The sequence below is a fragment of the Ammospiza nelsoni genome, chromosome 26 (assembly GCF_027579445.1).
Source record: "Ammospiza nelsoni isolate bAmmNel1 chromosome 26, bAmmNel1.pri, whole genome shotgun sequence".
Lineage (NCBI taxonomy): Eukaryota > Metazoa > Chordata > Aves > Passeriformes > Passerellidae > Ammospiza > Ammospiza nelsoni.
This window is the reverse complement of record NC_080658.1, coordinates 5,411,913-5,430,372: the sequence shown is the minus strand read 5'-3', so window position 1 is coordinate 5,430,372 and position 18,460 is coordinate 5,411,913. Positions and strand designations below refer to the sequence as shown.

The window sequence follows — 18,460 nt, the reverse complement described above, 5'->3', positions numbered from 1 at the left end:
TTATAAAAAGGTGGAAAAGTGAGGACAGGAAAACTTCAGAGTCCAATTCCTCCCAGCCCCCAAACTGGCACCTCTGCCAGAGCTTGGGAATTGGGTCCAACAAATCCAGGCAGATTGTTCTGGGAGAACGAGGGGGAATGGCCTGGCTACCTCTGGGTGTGCCAGGGAATGAGCAGGGGGAGAGGCAGAGATTCCTGGGGCAAATCCCCATCCCTGAGGGGTTTCATCCATGTGGATGTGGCATTTGGGAACATGGGGCAGTGGTTGCCTAGAGGGAACAGCTAGGCTCAATCTCAGAGGTCTTTTCCAACCTTTACAATTCCATAATTCCATTTTATTGGGAATTTAGGGCTGATTTTGCACCTGAGCCCATCCAGGGGGAGCAGGAATGGGAACAAACCTGGGAGGGGCTGCCCTGGACTTTTCATGGATCTGCAGGAGGTCTCAGTGCTGCTGTTCCTGTTGGATTTGCGAAGAAGGATCCTGGAGCTCCAAAATCCCAAATTCCCTGGGCACTCATGAGCCCTGTACCACCCCCAAGCTCTGCCCCAAGGGGCTGGAAGGGTCAAATTCATCCCTGAAAACCAATTCCTCAGGAAAGGAGCAAATGGGAAGGAACAGGCAGGATGGGAAAGGAGCTGGAGATGCAAACAGACAATTCCAGCACCATTAACTGGGAGCAGTTCCAGCATCATTAACTGGGAGCTGGGATCAGCCAGCCGTGCCTGCTCTGGGTTTCTCAGCTTTCCACAAGGGCTGGAGCTGCCTGGGATGGAAATTCAAGAAGCTGCTGCTGCTGCTGCTGCTGGAGGTCTCCTTAAGGAGCAGAGGGTTCTGGTTCTGGTTTCATTGGGAACCCAGCCCAGGTGGGGACGTTCAGGGAGGGCTTGGATCCTTCCTTGGGATCACTGGAATTTGGTGAGGAGGTCTGGGCAGGGATTGGTGCTGGATCCATCCCAGAGCCAGAGGGAAATGGGGCAGGGAAAGGTTCATCACCCAGAGGTGCTGGCACTGCCCAGGCTCCCCAGGGAATGGTCCCAGAGCTCCAGGAGGGTTTGGACAGCGCTGCCAGGGATGCCCAGGGTGGGAGTGTTGGGATCCTGGGGGATTGTTGGGATCCTGGTCAGGAACAGGGGCTGGACTCAATCCTTGTGGGACCCCTCCCAACCTGGGATATTCTAGGATTTTATCAAACTGCTCCGATCATCTCCACACGTTTCCCTGTTTGAGAAAATGAAACGGGCAGGGAAATCAGGGATAGCAGTTCCAGTTAACTGAAGGTCACTCCTTCAGTGTGGGCAGATGCTCCGTGCCAGGAGCAGTGTGGAAAGGCAGGAATGTGGCCAGGGAAGGGCTGTGGCAGGAGTTGATCCTCCCCTGCCCTGGGATCTCTTCCCTCCAGGTTTTCCAAGCTCATCCCCTCTTTTCCTGGCATTTGGGACAAGCAGAATCCATCCAGCTTCCAAGGAGTCAAATCTCATTTTTTCCTTCCCCTTTTAGCACCTGCCAGCTGGGAACTGATCCCAGTAATCCTGGAGAAAGCCGGATCAGGAGGGCAGGAAAAGCGTTTAATTCATTAATTAATTATTAATGACTGCAAAAGGGCCAGGCTGGGAGTTTGTCACCCTCAGTTAGAGGCTGGAGCAGGATTTCTTACACAGGAACAGGAGGAGGAGCCTGGAGAAGCTTCCAGGGAGCACAAATCCTGCAGGATCCGAGGGCAGGGATGTTCCTGCTGCCTTTCCCTGCTTTTCCTGCTGCTTTGCTGTGGTTTGTTGCCACTTTGGGGGCAGCAGGGGAGGGTGGATGTGGCATTCACATTCAACAGAGAGAGACATCATTCTCTCTCACAGGATTTTTCCTGGAGAAGCACAGAGAGAAGAAGAGAAAACAATTCTTATCTCTATTCTCTGCTCCTGTTGTTTTTGCACATGTGGAATGTGTTATGGAGATTGTTTACCCAAAGTGATCTGTTGATTGGGTTCCTCTGAGGGTTGTTTTGTTTCCTTGGCCAGTTGGGTCAAAGCTGTGTCCAGGCTGTCTCAGAGAGTCATGGGTTTTTCTTTAGTATCTCTTTAGTATAGTTATGATATATTATTAATGTAATATAGTGTTAATAAAGCAATTGTTCAGCATTCTGAATCATGGATCAGATGCCAGTTGTGGGAATCTACCAAATTAGAGAGTTTTGGGAAAGCTGCAAAAGGCAGGCCTCAGAGACAGCAGAACTGTGATTGGAGCTAAGCAGCAGCCATGAGATAGGTCAGCAGAAAAATTATTTAAACTGTAGAAAAGCAAGGACAAATAGAACAATGGTCTGTGTATTAATGCTTGTCTAGAATAACTCTCTAAGCTGCAGAAAAGTTTATCTAGCACGATATTAGGAAGGTTAAATCTTAACAGTGGAGCTCTGTGCATTGTGTTTTAAGGCTCACAAGCAGGTATTGTATTTAAAATAAGCAAGCATTGTTTTAACCAAAAGTACATATGCTTATAGTGATTAGATAAAACTACTGTCAATGTGCTTTTGCTTTGTGTGATTGGTCAAAAAGATTATAAAATAAGTTGTGACATTGAGTTCCTGGTGTGCTGCCTGGGATGTGAGCTCCCAGCATCACCAACCATTGCCAGGTGTTGGGGTCACCCTGCATTCCATAGGTGGAGGGAGCAGCTCCACATCCCGAGGCTGATCCAGCCCAAATCCCTCTCACTCCAGCTGGGATAATCTGACAGAAAGGAAAGGAATTCCTGAGGGAACCCCTCAGGAGGAGGATCAGGATCTGGATCAGGAGGGGCTGCAGGGAGAGGGATCAAGCCCAATGAAGTCTGTCCCATTAATTCTGAGGGCTGGGATTGCTCCCTCCATCCTGCTCCAGCTCCTTGGGTGCCTTTCCCAGCAGCTCCAGGGCCACAGGAGCAGGACTCCAGCTCTGAAGGGAGTTCAGCAGCTCCACGGGATTGAGGCTTTGCTTGGAAAGGCTTTTCCTGAGGTTTCAGCCCTGATTTGGCCAGGCAGGGCTTCAGGGGAGCCCTCAGGGATGGATTCCCCCTGGATTTAAGCCCAGGGATTCCTGTGCCAGGCTGGGAGCAGCAGCTGGGGGAAAACTCCAGGCTTTTCCAGGGAATGGGCAGATCCTCCTGCTTTGGGAGGGTTTGGTGGAGCTTTTCCAGTTTGTAAAGCAGAGTCTGGCAGGCAGAAATTCCAGCTGATCCCTCCACCGCTGCTGCCACTCATGAGATGTTCATTGTCAGCTGGGAGTGTCACCTCCAGGATGGAGTGTCACCTCCAAGATGTTCATTGTCACCTAAGAGTGTCACCTCCAGGATGTTCATTGTCACCACGAGAACATTCTTTGTCACCTGAGAGTGTCAGCACCAGGACATTCATTGTCACCTAGGAGCGTCACCTCACACTGGGAGTGTCACCTCCAGGATGTTCACTGTCACCTGGGAGTGTCACTCAGTGGCACTGGGACAGCTTGTCCCAGTGAGTTATGCCAGGAGTCAGGGAGCTCCTGGAAGGGGGGATGCCCTGAGGGGCTGCAGGGGCTGCCCTGTGACAGGGGACATGTCCTGCCCTGTCCCTGTCCCTCTTGCTGGCCCTGTCCCTGTCCCCAGCTCATGTCCCTGTCTCCCAGCTGATGTAGCTACCCCTGTCCCTGTCCACAGCTGATGTCCCTGTCCCTGTTCTCAGTTGAGGTACCTGCCCCTGTCCCACAGTTGATGCCCCTATGCCATCCCTGTCCCCAGCTGATGTCCCTGTCCCCAGCTGACCCCTGTATTGTCCTGTCCCCATCTGATGTCCCTCTGTGTCCCCATCTGATAGCCCTGTCCCTGTGCTGTCCTTGTCCCCAGCTGATGTCCCTGTGTGTCCCCATCTGATGTCCCTGTCCCTGTGCTGTCCCCAGCTGACCCCTGCCCCCATGAGTCCCCATTTAATGTCTGTGTCCCCAGCTGACCCCTGTCCCCATCTGACAGCCCTGTCCCTGTCCCCCTGTGTCCCCAGGTGACCCCTGTGCTGCCCTATCCCCAGCTAATGTCCCTGTCCCCAGCTGACCCCTATCCCTGTGTCCCCATCTGATGTCCCCCTGTGTCCCCAGCTGACAGCCCTGTCCCTGTACCCATCTGACCCCTGTCCCTGTCCCCATGTCTCCCCATCTGATGTCCCTGTGTGTCCCCAGCTGATGTACCTGCCCCCTGTGCTGTCCTAGTCCCCAGCTGATGTCCCTGTCCCTGTCCCCATCTGATGTCCCTGTGTCCCCAGCTGATGTCCCTGTCCCTGTCCCCATCTGATGTCCCTGTGTGTCCCCAGCTGATGTCCCTGTCCCCCTGTGTCCCCATCTGACTCCTGTCCCTGTCCCCATCTGATGTCCCTGTGTCCCCAGCTGATGTCCCTGTCCCCCTGTGTCCCCATCTGACTCCTGTCCCTGTCCCCATCTGATGTCCCTGTGTCCCCAGCTGATGTCCCTGTCCCCCTGTGTCCCCAGCTGACGTACCTGCCCCCGCCGTGGGGCGAGTGCCGCTCCCCGGAGCTGGGCCTGGCGTTCTTCCCGGTGTACAGCGTGACAGCGTGCAGGATCGACTGCGAGACACGCTACATCGTGGAGAACTGCAACTGCAGGATGGTGCACATGCCAGGTCGGGGACAGCAGGGGACAGGGGGGGACAGCTGGGGACAGGGGGAGCAGCAGGGGATGGGATGGAGGGAGGATTCCTGGCGTAGAGCGTGACAGCCTGCAGGAACAGCTGGGGACAGTGGGGACAGGGGGGACAGCTGGGGATGGGCTGGAGGGACGATTCACATGGCAGGTCAGGGACAGGGACACCTGGGGACAGTGGGAACACCTGGGGACAGCAGGGACAGCTGGGGATGGGCTGGAGGGATGGTCAGGGACAGTCAAGGACACCTTGGGGGACAATTGGGGCATGGACTGGAAGGAGAGACCACGTGCCAGATCAGTGACAAGGACACCTGGGGATGGGCTGGAGGGACAATTCACATGTCAGATCAGGGACAGTGACAGCGGGGAGAGCAAGGACAGCAGGGGACAGCTGGGGACAGTGGGGACACCTGGGGGTGGGCTGGAGGGACAGGCCATGTGCCAGATCAGGGACAAGGACACCTGGGACACCTCACAATGGGTTGGAGGGATCGTTCACATGCCAGGTCAAGGATAGGGACACCTCCAGGACAGCTGGAGCATAGAGTGGAGGGACAGGCCATGTGCCAGGTCAGGGACAGGGGAGACAGCTGGGCACAGCTGGGGATGGGCTGGAGGGACAATTCACATGCCAGGTCAGGAACAGAGACGCTGGGGACACGTAGGGATGGGCTGGAGGGATAGTTATGGACAAGGACATTTGGGGACGGGCTGGAGGGACAGGCCATGTGCCAGATCAGGGACAGGGACACCTGGGGATGGGCTGGGGGGACAGTCAAGGATGGGGACACCTGGAGGGACATCTGGGGCTGGGCTGGAGGGACAGGCCATGTGCCAGATCAGGGACAAGGACACCTGGCCTGGGCTGGAGGGGCTGGGGGTACCTGAGGGAAGAAGGTGCCCGTGGCCTTTGGGAAAGGCTGGATCTGAGCCAGCAGGGCCATCCCTGTCCTGGGGGATCAGGGACAGCAGAGGGGCAGGGAGGGATTGTCCAGCCCCGCTCTGGGTTGGGGCAGCCTCACCGAGAATTCTGGGGCGACTTTGGGCACCACAAAATAAAAATTACATCGAGGAACTCGAGAGGGTCCAAAGGAGGGACACGAGGATGGGGAAGGGTCTGGAGGGGTCACACGAGGAGCAGCTGAGGGCTGAGCTCAGTGTCCTCAGGAGGGGCACAGAAGGGGCAGCTCCCATCTCTGCTCCCTGTGACGGGGACAGGACCCTGGGAATGGCCTGGGGCTGTGTCACAGCGGGCTTGGGATGGATTTCAGTGAAAGGTTCTCCCCCCAGAGGTGCTGGCACTGCCCAGGCTCCCCAGGGAATGGTCCCAGAGCTCCAGGAGGGTTTGGACAGCGCTGCCAGGGATGCCCAGGGTGGGATTGTTGGGGCATCTGGGCAAGGCGGGGGGTGGGACTGGATGCTCCTGAGGGTCCCTTCCAGCCCAGGATATTCCATAACTCCCTGTGAAATGGCCAAACCATAGAAGAGAGACTTGGGTGTGGTGAAGGCTGGAAATGCCTTCTGTGAGGATCAGATCCCCCCTGGGTGCTGCTCCCAGCAGCTCCTGCATGCCAAGGCCCCTATGGCTGGCATAGCTGGGCACAGCCGGGCTCACCTGGCTGCAGGGGGGTCCCTGGGTGTCCCCCTGAGATGGATTTGTCCTGTCCTTGCAGGGGATGCTCCCTTCTGCACCCCGGAGCAGTACAAGGAATGCGCGGAGCCCGCGCTCAGTGAGTACCGGGGAGCCCTGGGTCCAGGGATGGAATGTTCATGGAATTCAGCAGCCTGGATGCTCCTGGCTGGGCAGGAACAGGGGGTCTGCAGCCTGGAGAGGGGCTGGGAATAGCCCCAGGCTGCTGGGAAGTGCTGGATGCAGGCTGGGATGGAGTTTCTCCTGGTTTTCCACGAGCACAGAAACCCTTGGGATCAGGGAGAGGGTTTGGGGTGGAGGGACCCATCCCCAGCCTGGATTCAGGGACTCAGCCACGGGTTCTCCAAGCTGTTGTTGATGACAGAGTGTCACCTGCAGCAAGAGGCCCCTCCAAGGGGGGTGAGAACTGGGATGAACTGGGAGAGAAATGTCCAGAGTCCAAAAGTTCCAGAGGAACTTCAGGAACAGCCTCATCCCAGAATCTTGGCCCCTTTGTGGGAGGGATGATCTCTGCTCCTGTCCTGCTCCATGTCCCTGCTCCATGGGGTCCTTTCCTGCTCTGTGGAGTCCCTCCCTGCTCCACGGAGTCCCTCCTTGCTCCATGGGGTCCCTCCCTGCTCCACGAGGTCTCTCCATGGGACCCCGTGTGCTCCATGGGGTCCCTCCCTGCTTGCTCCATGCCCCTGTTCCATGTCCCTGCTCCCTGGGGTCCCTCCCTGCTCCTGGGGTCCCTGTTCCATGTCTCTGCTCCTTGGGGTCCCTCCCTGCCCTATGGGGACCCCGTGTGCTCCATGGCTGCCCCCCTGCAGGTCTCCTGGCAGAGAAGGACAGCAATTACTGCATCTGCAGGACCCCCTGTAACCTCACCAGGTACAACAAGGAGCTCTCCATGGTCAAGATCCCCAGCAAGACCTCGGCCAAGTACCTGGAGAAGAAGTTCAACAAGTCGGAAAAATACATCTCGTGAGTGGGGGAGGGCCTGGATTCCTTTGGGTTTTGGGTGGGAAATGTCTGGGAAATGCCCAGTCCTGGCCAATCCATCCCCAGCACAGGGATGAGCAGAGTGAAAACCTGGGAGAGATGAGGTTGATTTCTTCTCTGAGTTCCTTTCCAAGGATTGTCCTCATGGGAATCCTCCAGTCCCACCAAAAAGAAGTCCAAAATGTGCCACTCTGCTGGTCCTGTTGGAGATTTGTGTCTTGGGCTGAGCTCCTCAGGCCATGGAGCTCTCCCAGCCCTGGGCGTGTGATTGCTGTGTGTGGGAAGTGAGAGTTGTTCCAGATCCCTTGGATTCTCTTCCCAGAATTATGGAATCATGAAATGGTTTGGGTGGGAAGGGACCTTAAACCCACCCAGTGCCACCCCTGCCATGGCAGGGACACCTTCCACTGTCCCAGGCTGCTCCAAGCCCCGTCCAACCCGGCCTTGGGCACTGCCAGGGATCCAGGGGCTGCCCCAGCTGCTCTGGGCACCCTGTGCCAGGGCCTGCCCACCCTCACAGCCAGGAATTACCATCCAAGAGAAGAGTTCCCAGCAAAGTGAGCTCCAGGATCCTGAGGAATTCTGGGCAAACCTTTCCCAGGTGCTCCAAAGGCTCCCAGAGCTCTGGTCTGCACCAGCTCCAGGTTCTGTGGGCTCTGAGGACCCCAAAGAGAGGAACAATCCATACAAAAAGGGGAATAAAGCCCAAAATCCCATTTTTCCCTTATCACAGAGGACTGAGCCACCGGTGGCTCCTGGGCTGATGTTTCTCCTGTTCCCACAGAGAGAACATTCTCGTGCTGGACATTTTTTTTGAAGCACTCAACTACGAGACCATTGAGCAGAAGAAAGCCTATGAAGTGGCAGCCTTACTTGGTAAGGGGGCACTGGGACCAGTTTGGGGTCTCTGCTGGTCTGGGGGGGAGAGAGAGAGACTGGGAGGGGTCCACAGCCTTGAAACCCCCAGCAAAGCCCCATGGCTGCTCTCCTCACCCCACCTCATCCCAGGGATGTCCCCATGGATACTCTGGGTGCTCATGGAAGATTCTGGAGCTGCTCCATCCCTGCCTGTTCCTTTTTTGGAGATTTGGTGTTGGGTGGGTGCTGGGTGCTCTCTGTGATGCAGGACGTGGAGGGCATCCCAAAACCATCTCCCCATCACCTCTTCCCTGCTCTAAATCCAAGTTTCCAAGCCAGGCTTGAGCTCTTGGCCTTCAGCTGCTCCATGGAGGAGGAGGAGCCCCATGGAAGGTTCAGCTCCATCCCTGCCTGCTCCCAGCACCCATTTTTGGGGATTCCGCTCCCCTGGCAGTGTGTGAGGGAGGACACCCCAAAACCATCTCACATCACCTCTTCCCTGCTCCAAATCCACCTTTTCCAGCTGGGCCTGAGCTCTTGGCTCATCCTCATGAAGGAGCTGAAGGGGACCCATGGAAGGTTCTGCTCCATCCCTGCCTGCTCCCATTTTTGGGAGATTTTGGGGCTGAGTGCTCTCTGGGCAGTGTGGGAAGGACACTCCAAAATCACATCTCCATCTTCCATCACACCTCTTCCCTGCTCCAATCCATCCTTTCCAGCAGGAGGTGCAGGAGACCCATGGAAGGTTCTGGAGCTACTCCATCCCTGCTTGCTCCCAGCTCCCCAATTTTGGAGATTTGGGGTTGGGTGTGTGCCGGGTGCTCTCTGTGGTGCAGAGTGTGGGAGACATCCCAAAACCATCTCCCCATCACCTCTCCCCTGCTCCAAATCCAAGTTTTCAAGCCAGGCTTGAGCTCTTGGCCTTCAGCAGCTCCATGGAGGAGGAGAAGCCCCATGGGAGGTTCTGCTCCATCCCTGCCTGCTCCCATTTTTGGGAGATTTTGGGGCTGGGTGCTCTCTGGGCAGTGTGGGAAGAACATCCCAAAATCACGTCTCAATCACCTCTTCCCTGCTCCAAATCCACCTTTTCCAGCCTTTGGATGCCTCATGGAGGAGCTGCAGGAGACCCTGACTGAGAGCTCAGCCCCAAATCAGCTCCAGCTTTGGGGTCCCAGCTGCAGATTTGGGGTTTGGGGTTTGGGGTTGGGGTGAGCCCTCCCCCAGCCCTGCAGCCTCCCTGGATCCCTCTGCAATGCTGGGGGTGCTCAGCCCCTTGGGAAACTGGGGCTGGGGCACAGAGGTGTCCCTGTGTCACCCCACAGGGTGGCCCTGCCAAAAGCCCCCTCAGGAGCCCTTCTGCACATCCTGGCGCTTTTCCAGGAATTCCAGGCAGGAACAGGAGGCTGCTGGAGCCTCTCTGACCCCAACCCTGTCTGCACATGATAGAACCCTCATTCCCAGGGCTCTGGAACTTCAGGAACAGCCTCATCCCAGAATCTTTTCCTCCAGGTGAATCCCCCTGGTGTAAACCCAGAACACCTCCTGGGATCATTCAGGGCTCTCACCTTGATCCCAAACTTTTCCCCCTTTTCCTCTCTCCGTGTCTCATGGACACCCCTGGAAAAGGCCCCTTCCCCTCACCCATGGGTGCCTTTGCCCTGGGGGTCAATCCAGGGCTGTTTTCCAGCAAAGTCCATGGGATTTGTCTTCCCTGAGCACCACATCCCAGTCACCTTCTGTGACCGTGTTTACAGGGGTTCTTGGATTAGGGAAGAGACGAAGGATTTGACTTCATGTTTCAGAAGGCTTGATTTATTATTTTATTATATATATTATATTAAAACTATATTAAAAGAATGGAAGAAAGGATTTCATCAGAAGGCTGGCTAAGCATAGAAAAAGAAAGAATGATAACAAAGGCTTGTGGCTGGGACAGAGAGTCTGAGCCAGCTGGCTGTGATTGGCCATTAATTAGAAACAACCACATGAGACCAATCCCAGATGCACCTGTTGCATTCCACAGCAGCAGATAACCATTGTTTAAATTTTGTTCCTGAGGCCTCTCAGATTCTCAGGAGGAACCATCCTAAGGAAAGGATTTTCCATAAAAGATGTCTGTGATGGAGGGGACTGAAGGAGGCATCCAGAAGCAAGGCTGGGATGGATGGGAGAGCAGATGGTGCCCAAAGGATCCCCCAAGGACACAGAATGGGGAGGAGGAGTGAGGAGTCACCTGGAATGGGCAGGGCAGGAAGGGTGGGCTCGGGATGTGACCAATCTTTGCTTTAACATGAGAATAATGAGAGGAATGGGAGGGTGAAGCAATGGGCATTGCAACAGCCCTGCTGGACGTAACCCTGGGGTTACTGGTCAAACTGGGGCACCTCCAGCCTGGCCAGAGCCTGGGGACAGCTCTGTCACCTCCAGGGTGGGAGGGAACGGGGGTGGTGTTTGAGGGTCCCCAGGACGAGGGGAGAGATGAGAATCTTGACTCCATGTTTCAGAAGGCTGATTTATTATTTTATTTATGTTATATTTATGTTTATTTGTGATTTATTTATGTTATATTATATTAAAAGAAAATGCTATGCTAAAACTACACTAAAAGAATAGAAAGAAGACATCAGAAGGCTTGAAAGGAATGAATAATAAAATTTTGTGACTGACCAGAGCCCCGACATAGCTGGACCTGGGATTGGCCATTAATTAAAAACAACCACATGAGATCAATCACAGATGCACCTGCTGCATTCCACAGCAGCAGATAATCATTGTTTACATTTTGTTCCTGAGGCTTCTCAGCTTCTCAGGAGGAAAAATCTTAAAGAAAGAATTTTCCATAAAAGATGTCTGTGACACCAACCCAGGCTGGGGACATGTCCCATCCCAGGGGATGTGGGAATCCCTTCCCACTTTTGGCCAGGCTGGGGTTTCTCCTTGGCTCCAGGGACATTCATTCTTCCCAGCACCTTGCCCAGAGTGGGAATTGGGATTCCTGAAGGATTCCATGCTCCATTAGCAGGAAAACCATTCTGGGGGTGTCCATTTGGGGTCAGGCCCGTTCCTGGGACACCCTAGATGCCATTGCAGGCCCTGCTGCTCCAGGGGGTTGTCCCCAGTTTGGGAGGATGGCAGGGCCCAGGCAGGGCCCAGCAGTGCCTGGGAGCCCTCACGGTGCTGTCCCCTGCAGGTGACATTGGTGGCCAGATGGGGCTGTTCATCGGGGCCAGCATCCTCACCATCCTCGAGCTCTTCGATTACCTGTACGAGGTAAGGCCTTCCCAGCCCAGGATAGCCCAGGATATCCCACCCTGGAGCCCCTCAGCCCAGGATATCCCAGGATTTCCCATCCTGGTGCTCCTCATCCCTGAATTTGCCCCTCATCGCCAGATTTGACTTTCCTGCCCCTCATCCCCAGATTTGCCACTCCTGAGCCCCTTAGCCCAGGATTTCCCACCCTGAAGCTCCTCAGCCCTGTTTTTGTCACTCCTGATGCCCCCTCATCCCTGGATTTGTCCTTCATCCCAAGATTTGCCACTCCTGGAGCCCCTCATCCCCAGATTTGCCATTCCTGGTGTCCCCTCATCCCGGGATTTCCCATCCTGGAGCCCCTCAACCCTGGTTTTAACCCTCCTGGTCCCCCTCATCTCCAGATTTGCCATTCCTGGAGACCCCCAGCCCAGATTTGCCCATCCTGGTGCTCCTCATCCCTGAATTTCTGATGTCTCTCATGCCCAGATTTGCCACTCCTGAAGCCCCTTAGCCCAGGATTTCCCACCCTGGGGCCCCTTGTCCCTGTTTTTGCCACTCCTGGTGCCCTTCATCCCTGGATTTCCCATCCTGATGCTCCTCATCCCTGGATTTGCCCCTCATCGCCAGATTTGACTTTTCTGCCCCTCATCCCCAGATCTGCTGCTCCTGGTGCTCCTCAACCCTGGATTTGCCCCTCGTCCCTGGATTTGCCATTTCTGACACCCCTCATCCCTGGATTTGCCACCTCGAGTCCCTCAGACCAGGATTTCCCATCCTGGTGCCCCTCATCACCTGATTTGACTTTCCTGCCCCTCATCTCCAGATTTGTCACACCTGGTGCCTCCCAGCCCAGGATATCCCAACTGGATCCCCTCAGCCCAGGATATCCCAGGATTATCCCTATCTTATCCCTGTTTTTGCCACTCCTGGTGCCCTGCATCCCCAGATTTGCCACTCTTGGTGCTCCTCATCCCTGGATTTCCCATCCTCGAGCCCCTCGTGCCTGGATTTCTGTTGTCTCTCATCCCCAGATTTCCCATCCTGGAGCCCCTCAGCCCTGTTTTTGCCGCTCCTGGTACCCCCTTGTCTCCAGATTTTCCATTCCTGATGTCCCCTCATCCCTGGATTTCCCACCATGGAGCCCAAGATTTCCCATCCTGCTGCTCCTCATCCCTGGATTTGCCATCCTGGTGCCCTTCATGCCTGGGTTTCCCATCCTGGTGCTCCTCATCCCAGGATTTCTGGAGCCCTTCATTCATCCCTGTTTTTGCCATTCCTGGTGCCCCTCATCCCTGGATTTTCTGTTCCCTGGGGATCCCAGAGCCCCCCCACAAATTTCCAACCTGCCTCATCCAGCTCAGGGTGGGAACAGGGAGTTTTATTGCCATGGGATGGGAGAGTTTTCCATTTTATTCATTGTTGTCCATTTGATTTAATGTGTCCCAGTCCAGACTGGGGACACATCCCATTCCAGGGAACCCCCACAATCCCAGCTCTGAACTCACTTCAAATCCTCTCATTTTCTTTTCTTTTTTAATATTTTTATATTTTCAGACAATTGCCTCCATCCCAATCCCTCCTGGGCAGCACCAGCATTGGTGCCATTAACCAGAAATTAAAAACATGGAAAAATTCCAGGCCTAAAGCTCAGAGATCAACAAAAGCCGAGCCTGAATTTAGAGCTCGGCCTGGATACCCAAATATTTCATTACATTTGCCTTTTCCTGGATTTCTTGGGGATTTTTCCTAAGTAGGCCATAAGAAACCTCACAAATTTGGGTTTTTCCTCTCTGTTTTCCTTCTTTCTTTGACATCTGCTGATAAAATATGTCAAATGTGGGGGGGGTTGCTGCACTTTTTATTTTTTTCTTCCTATTTGGGCTTAAAATTCATTTTGTCCCCTCAGAGAAGCTCCCTGGGAATGCCCCATCAGGGGAATCTTCACAATCCCAGATATTTAACCCCACCAGCCAGGAAAAAAGGAATAAAATACCTTAAAATTAATAAAAATCTACACCGTTTTCCCCCTCTGTTTGGAGTTTCACAAAGTGGGGGTCAGCACCTCAAAAATTTGAGTTTTCAGCCAAAATATTTAGACATTCTGAGAATGAAAGCAACCAGATACTATTTTTTTTTCACAGATTGGCCAAATTTGGAGGAAATATTGACCATAAAGAGGCTTTACTGTGATCTTCTGCTGAGCTCTGTCCTGCTGGTCCCAAATTCCCACCACACTCCCCTGCACCAACCAGGATCCACATTCCTTAGGAACTGACCCATTTTTGGGGGATTTCAGGATTTCAGCTTTCTTCTTGTTGGCTTTATTTCTCTTTTCTCCCAGTGGGAGCTTTCCAGTAAAACACTTCCCAAGTTTTATGGGCTTTCCCTGGAAGCCAAATCCTGCAGCAGCAGCAGGAAGATGAGAGGGCTGGGAAGGGAAATGGAGCTCACAGAGTTGGGAGCTTTCCCTGAACCCCAAAAGTGTCCCAAAAATGGAATTTTTGTGGGGTTTATTCCTTGTAAGAGAATGCTGGAATGGTTTGGATGGAAGGGACCTTAAGGATCATTGAATTCCCACCTCTGCCATGGCAGGGACACCTTCCATTGTCCCAGGCTGCTCCAACCCGGCCTTGGGCACTGCCAGGGATCCAGGGGCAGCCCCAGCTGCTCTGGGCACCCTGTGCCAGGGCCTGCCCACCCTGTCAGAGCCCAGGACATTGCTCTGGCTGCCCTGGAGGACTCAAGACCCTGGCAGGGGGCTCAGAGACCTTGGCATGGAGTCACAGACACCTGTGCCTTTGATTTTAGTCTATGGAAACAATTACCAACCTTGTGTGAGGAGTTACAAGCCAAAAGGGTTTGAGTAGAATGACAGTGAATTTGTCACAGGGTGAAAAAGTAGAATTTTGGGGTTTTAGAATGGGGGTTCAGGAGGCAAGATGGAGGAATCTGGGCTGTCCTGCCTTTCTCCTTCTTCTTGTCCTCCATCTCCTGCTGTGATGGTGGCACTTTTGGATTGGTTTAGAGTAGAGACAGACTGTCTAACATAGGTGATAGGTATTGGAAAATTATTGTAAATAAAGTACACGTAGTTTTTAGTATAAAAATCTAACACCACCCCAAGGGCAGTCAGTGTGCCATGGACTGATGTGCTGGACAGATCTCAGCAGGTCACAGAAAGAATGTAATAGATAACAGAGAATAAACAACCTTGAGAACCAGAGCTGAGGAATCTCGACTTCTTCGGTCACAGGGCTGGGAAAAAGAGACTTTTTAATACCTCAGGAGCAATTCCAGCAACACAAAACATGAGACCCACCTTCCCAGGGAACAATTGCTTCCCAATCTCCCACCCATCCCTGCCCTCTGGCAGTGGGAGCCATTCCCTGTGTCCTGTCCCTCCATCCCTTGTCCCCAGTCCCTCTCCGGCTCTTCTGGAGCCCCTTTGGGCCCTGCAGGGGCTCTGAGCTCTCCCTGGAGCTTCTCCTCTCCAGGTGAGCACCCCCAGCTCTCCCAGCCTTTCCCTGGCCCAGCCCTCGGAGCTTCCCCCTTCTCCCAGCCCTTTGGAATGCAGCCCCAAACCCACCCCAGTGCTCCCCGTCCCCCTGCAGCCTCTTCCCAGCCTAACCCTGCTCCCTCCTCTTGCAGCTGATCAAGGAGAAGTTATTGGACCTTCTTGGAAAAGAGGAAGAGGACGGGAGCCATGAGGAGAACGTGGTAAGGAGGGAAGGGGGACACAGGGGTCTCCTCCAGCCGGGGCCAATGAGTTCTTGGAGATGTGTATCACACCCGAGACAGCTCAGCCACCTCAGATGGCATCAAATCAGCAGGATGGCTTCTATGACAGTGTTGGAAACAAAAAGGTTTTAATAAAAGGCAAAATAACAAAGCTCTTTACAGGGAAAAACAGAGCCAGGGCAAGAGGTTCTTGCTCCTGGTAAAACACCTTACAAAAGCCATTAGTTTCTTTATTCTCCTCTTTTTCTAGTAAATTGCTCAGGTGGGACCTTTTGGCCTCTGTCCAATTGGGTATCCTTAAGTTTGAGGTGAAGTCCCCAAGGTGTTTTTTTACCTAATTGAGGAGAGAAACTTCTGGGCTTTTTTCCTTTTTAAGGAGACAAAGGATAATTTGGTCACACTGCCAACAGGGGACACATTCCTACAAAGGGGAAATGCCCTGGGGACACTGGAGCTCTTCCCACCTGTGTCAGGTTATTAAAACCATCATTAGAGATGCCTCTGCCCCAGTCAAGCTGCAAATAGGACCAGATGCCAGTGACAACAGTCTGGGGTTTAGAAGAACTTTAGAAGAACAGGAAGACACAATTACCAAACAATCATGGCATTTAACAATCATAATTTATCATGGTCATTAAATAATTATACAGGTGCAGTTTTGCATGATCCAGGAAAGCCTGACATTGTCCCAGGGCCTACCTCTTGTATTTGCAGAGTTCCCAGACAAATGGATGAATGATGAATCTGACTCCATGTTCTTGAAGGCTAATTTATTATTTTATGATGCTATATTATATAAAAGAATAGTAAACTAAACTACTAAGGAATACAGAAAGGATACTTACAGAATGCTAAAAAGATAGCATTATTATAATATTATAATAATATATTATTATATTAATGCTATATTAATGCTATTAATATAATATTATGTTAATATTATATAAGGTAATGAAAACTCGTGACTCTTTCCAGAGTCCTGACACAGTGGGGCCATGATTGGCCAAAGAATGAAAACAATTCACAGAAACCCAATGAAAAAAATCACTTGTGGATAACAATCTCCAAACACATTCCAAAGCAACAAAACACAGGAGAAGCAAATGAGATAATTATTATTTTCCTTTTCTCTAAGGCTTCTCAGCTTCCCAGCAGAATAATCCTGGGCAAAGGGATTTTTCCAGAAAATGTGATGATGACACCTACCAGGCCCAACTTTTTCCAACTCCCCTGAATACCCCATGATTTTAGAACCTTTTTACCCCTGTGCTATCAGTGGGATAACGCAATTCCTGCTTTTCCATGGCAGAGCACCTGTGATCCAGTGCCAAACCACTCGGAGAGCCTGAGCCACACTGTGACCGTGCCCCTGCAGGCCCCGCTGGGGACGCTGGAGGAAATCGCCTGCTGACCCCTCCCCACCACAGTGCCCACCCCGAGGAAGGAAAACTGCACAGGGAAAACAGGGACCCAGCTCAGGTTTGCACTGGGGGGGAAAAAAAAATTTTAAAAAAAGATGGAAAAAAAAAAAATATACTGGGAAAAAAATACTGGAGAAAAAAAATAAGCTGGAAAAATTATTAAAAAAATCTATTAAAAAATAAAAAAAAAAAAGAAGAAGAAAAACTCGCTATGCATTAAAAGAATATAAAAATAATATAAAAATATAAATTCTAAATATACTCTGCCCAAAGTAAGAGGCGCCTTGGACCTGACTCCTGTTGTCCTTTCCTCCTGGGGGTTTGGCTCCAGCCTGGGAAGCAGCTCCCAGACTGGGAGAGCTGGGAATGTTCACCTGGAAAAGGGAAGCTCAGAGAAGAGAAACCTCAGAGCCCCTTCCAGTGCCTAAAGGGGCTCCAGGAGAGCTGGAGAGGGACTTGGCACACGGGATGGAGGGCCAGGACACTTTTTGGGATTGTCCAAGCCTGAGCAGCAGCAGCAGCAGCAGTAAATCCCAAAGGAAGCATCCCAAATACCCCGAGCACTGCATGCCAGGGCTTCTCCTGGCCCTGGGATTCCTCAGCTGCCTCTCTCAGCTCTGTTCCTCTTTGCAGTCCCTGGGTTTCAGTGGCAGAAGGAGCATCCCAGAATTCTCCATTCCCAGCGCCGTAGGCTGAGAGTTTTCCAATAAAGAGATCCCAAAGTCGGCGCTCTCGGATTCTTCCCCCGGCCGCGTCCTCTGCGTGAGCTTGGGCTGAATCCCGAGCTCAGCCCAAGGTGAGCATCCCTGGAGAGGAGCCACAGGGATCCCTATGGATCATCTCAGCCCTGCTGTGCCTGCAGAGGCCAGGAGCAGCAAGTGGGGTTGGGTTCATTCATTTCTTTAATTTTTTGGGGGGAATTTTTGCAATTTCCTTCTTCTCCCGTTCATGGATTCTGTGCTTTCTCCTCGTTCTCCTGACTGATATTAAAGCTGGTCTTGTGGAAATGGCCAGGCTGTGTCATTCCTGCCTTGCCCTCATTGCCAGTGGGAGGGCAGATCCCAGGAAAAGCCTCTTCCTCATCCCTTATCCCTCCTTTTCCTCTCCCACCACGTCCTCACACAGCTCAGGATGGGAGTGGTGCCATGGCCCTGCCCAGCTGCATCCCTGTCTCCCCTGGGTTGCAGATCTCCAGGATGTGCTGGGATCTCTGGGACGTTGTGGGATCTCTTTGCTGACAGAGGTGATGGAAACCTCTCTGTGATGTTTTGGGATTGTTCAGCCTGGAGAGGAGCAGCTTTGGGGTGACCTCACTGAGGCCTTCCAGTGCCTGATGGGAGCCTGGAAAAACATGGACAGGGACTGGGGACAAGGGATGGAGGGGCAGGACCCAGGGAATGGCTCCCACTGGCAGAGGGCAAGGCTGGATGGGATATTGGGAATTGGGAATTGTTCCCTGTGAGGGTGGGCAGGCCCTGGCACAGGGTGCCCAGAGCAGCTGGGGCGGCCCCTGGATCCCTGGCAGTGCCAAGGCCCGGTTGGACATTGGGGCTACCTGGGACAGTGGAAGGTGTCCCTGCCATGGCAGGGGTGGGAATTCAATGATCTTTGGGCTACTTCCACCCAAACTGATCCAGGATTCTGGGATTCCAACTTTACTGGTCCACTTTAACGGGCGTAACAAGAAAATCCATTTCCATCCAAGTGCATCCCAAAATGCATCAGCAGTGGCTCCACCCCTGGATCCAGGCACTGAGGGGCTGCTCTGCTGCATCTCCAGCACTGGGAGAGACCTGGGGATTTTAGGAAACACCCTCAGGGAGAGATGAGGGTGTCTGAGGGGCCTGGAAAAGGGCCCTGAGCCCTGATGGAGAGGGATGCAAGAAGATTTCATTTTT

At 53.1% G+C, this 18,460-nt stretch overlaps 1 protein-coding gene across 3 annotated transcripts in view; it reads left to right on the top strand.

Annotated features, from left to right (window-relative positions):
• Positions 1 to 17,530, top strand: part of LOC132084120 (acid-sensing ion channel 2) — a 487,082-nt gene extending 469,552 nt beyond the window's left edge. For 2 of the 3 annotated variants that reach the window (XM_059489121.1, XM_059489122.1), the window contains exons 4-10: positions 4,488 to 4,638; positions 6,335 to 6,391; positions 7,122 to 7,275; positions 8,078 to 8,169; positions 11,342 to 11,421; positions 15,052 to 15,120; positions 16,451 to 16,708. In XM_059489121.1, coding sequence (XP_059345104.1) covers positions 4,488 to 4,638; positions 6,335 to 6,391; positions 7,122 to 7,275; positions 8,078 to 8,169; positions 11,342 to 11,421; positions 15,052 to 15,120; positions 16,451 to 16,552 — 705 coding nt within the window. In that variant the 3' untranslated portion in view covers positions 16,553 to 16,708. Of the gene's footprint in view, positions 1 to 4,487; positions 4,639 to 6,334; positions 6,392 to 7,121; positions 7,276 to 8,077; positions 8,170 to 11,341; positions 11,422 to 15,051; positions 15,121 to 16,450; positions 16,709 to 17,195 lie in introns of those variants that run through there. The other variant, XR_009420037.1, reaches the window with a different exon arrangement.
• The last annotated feature ends 930 nt before the right edge of the window (positions 17,531 to 18,460 follow it).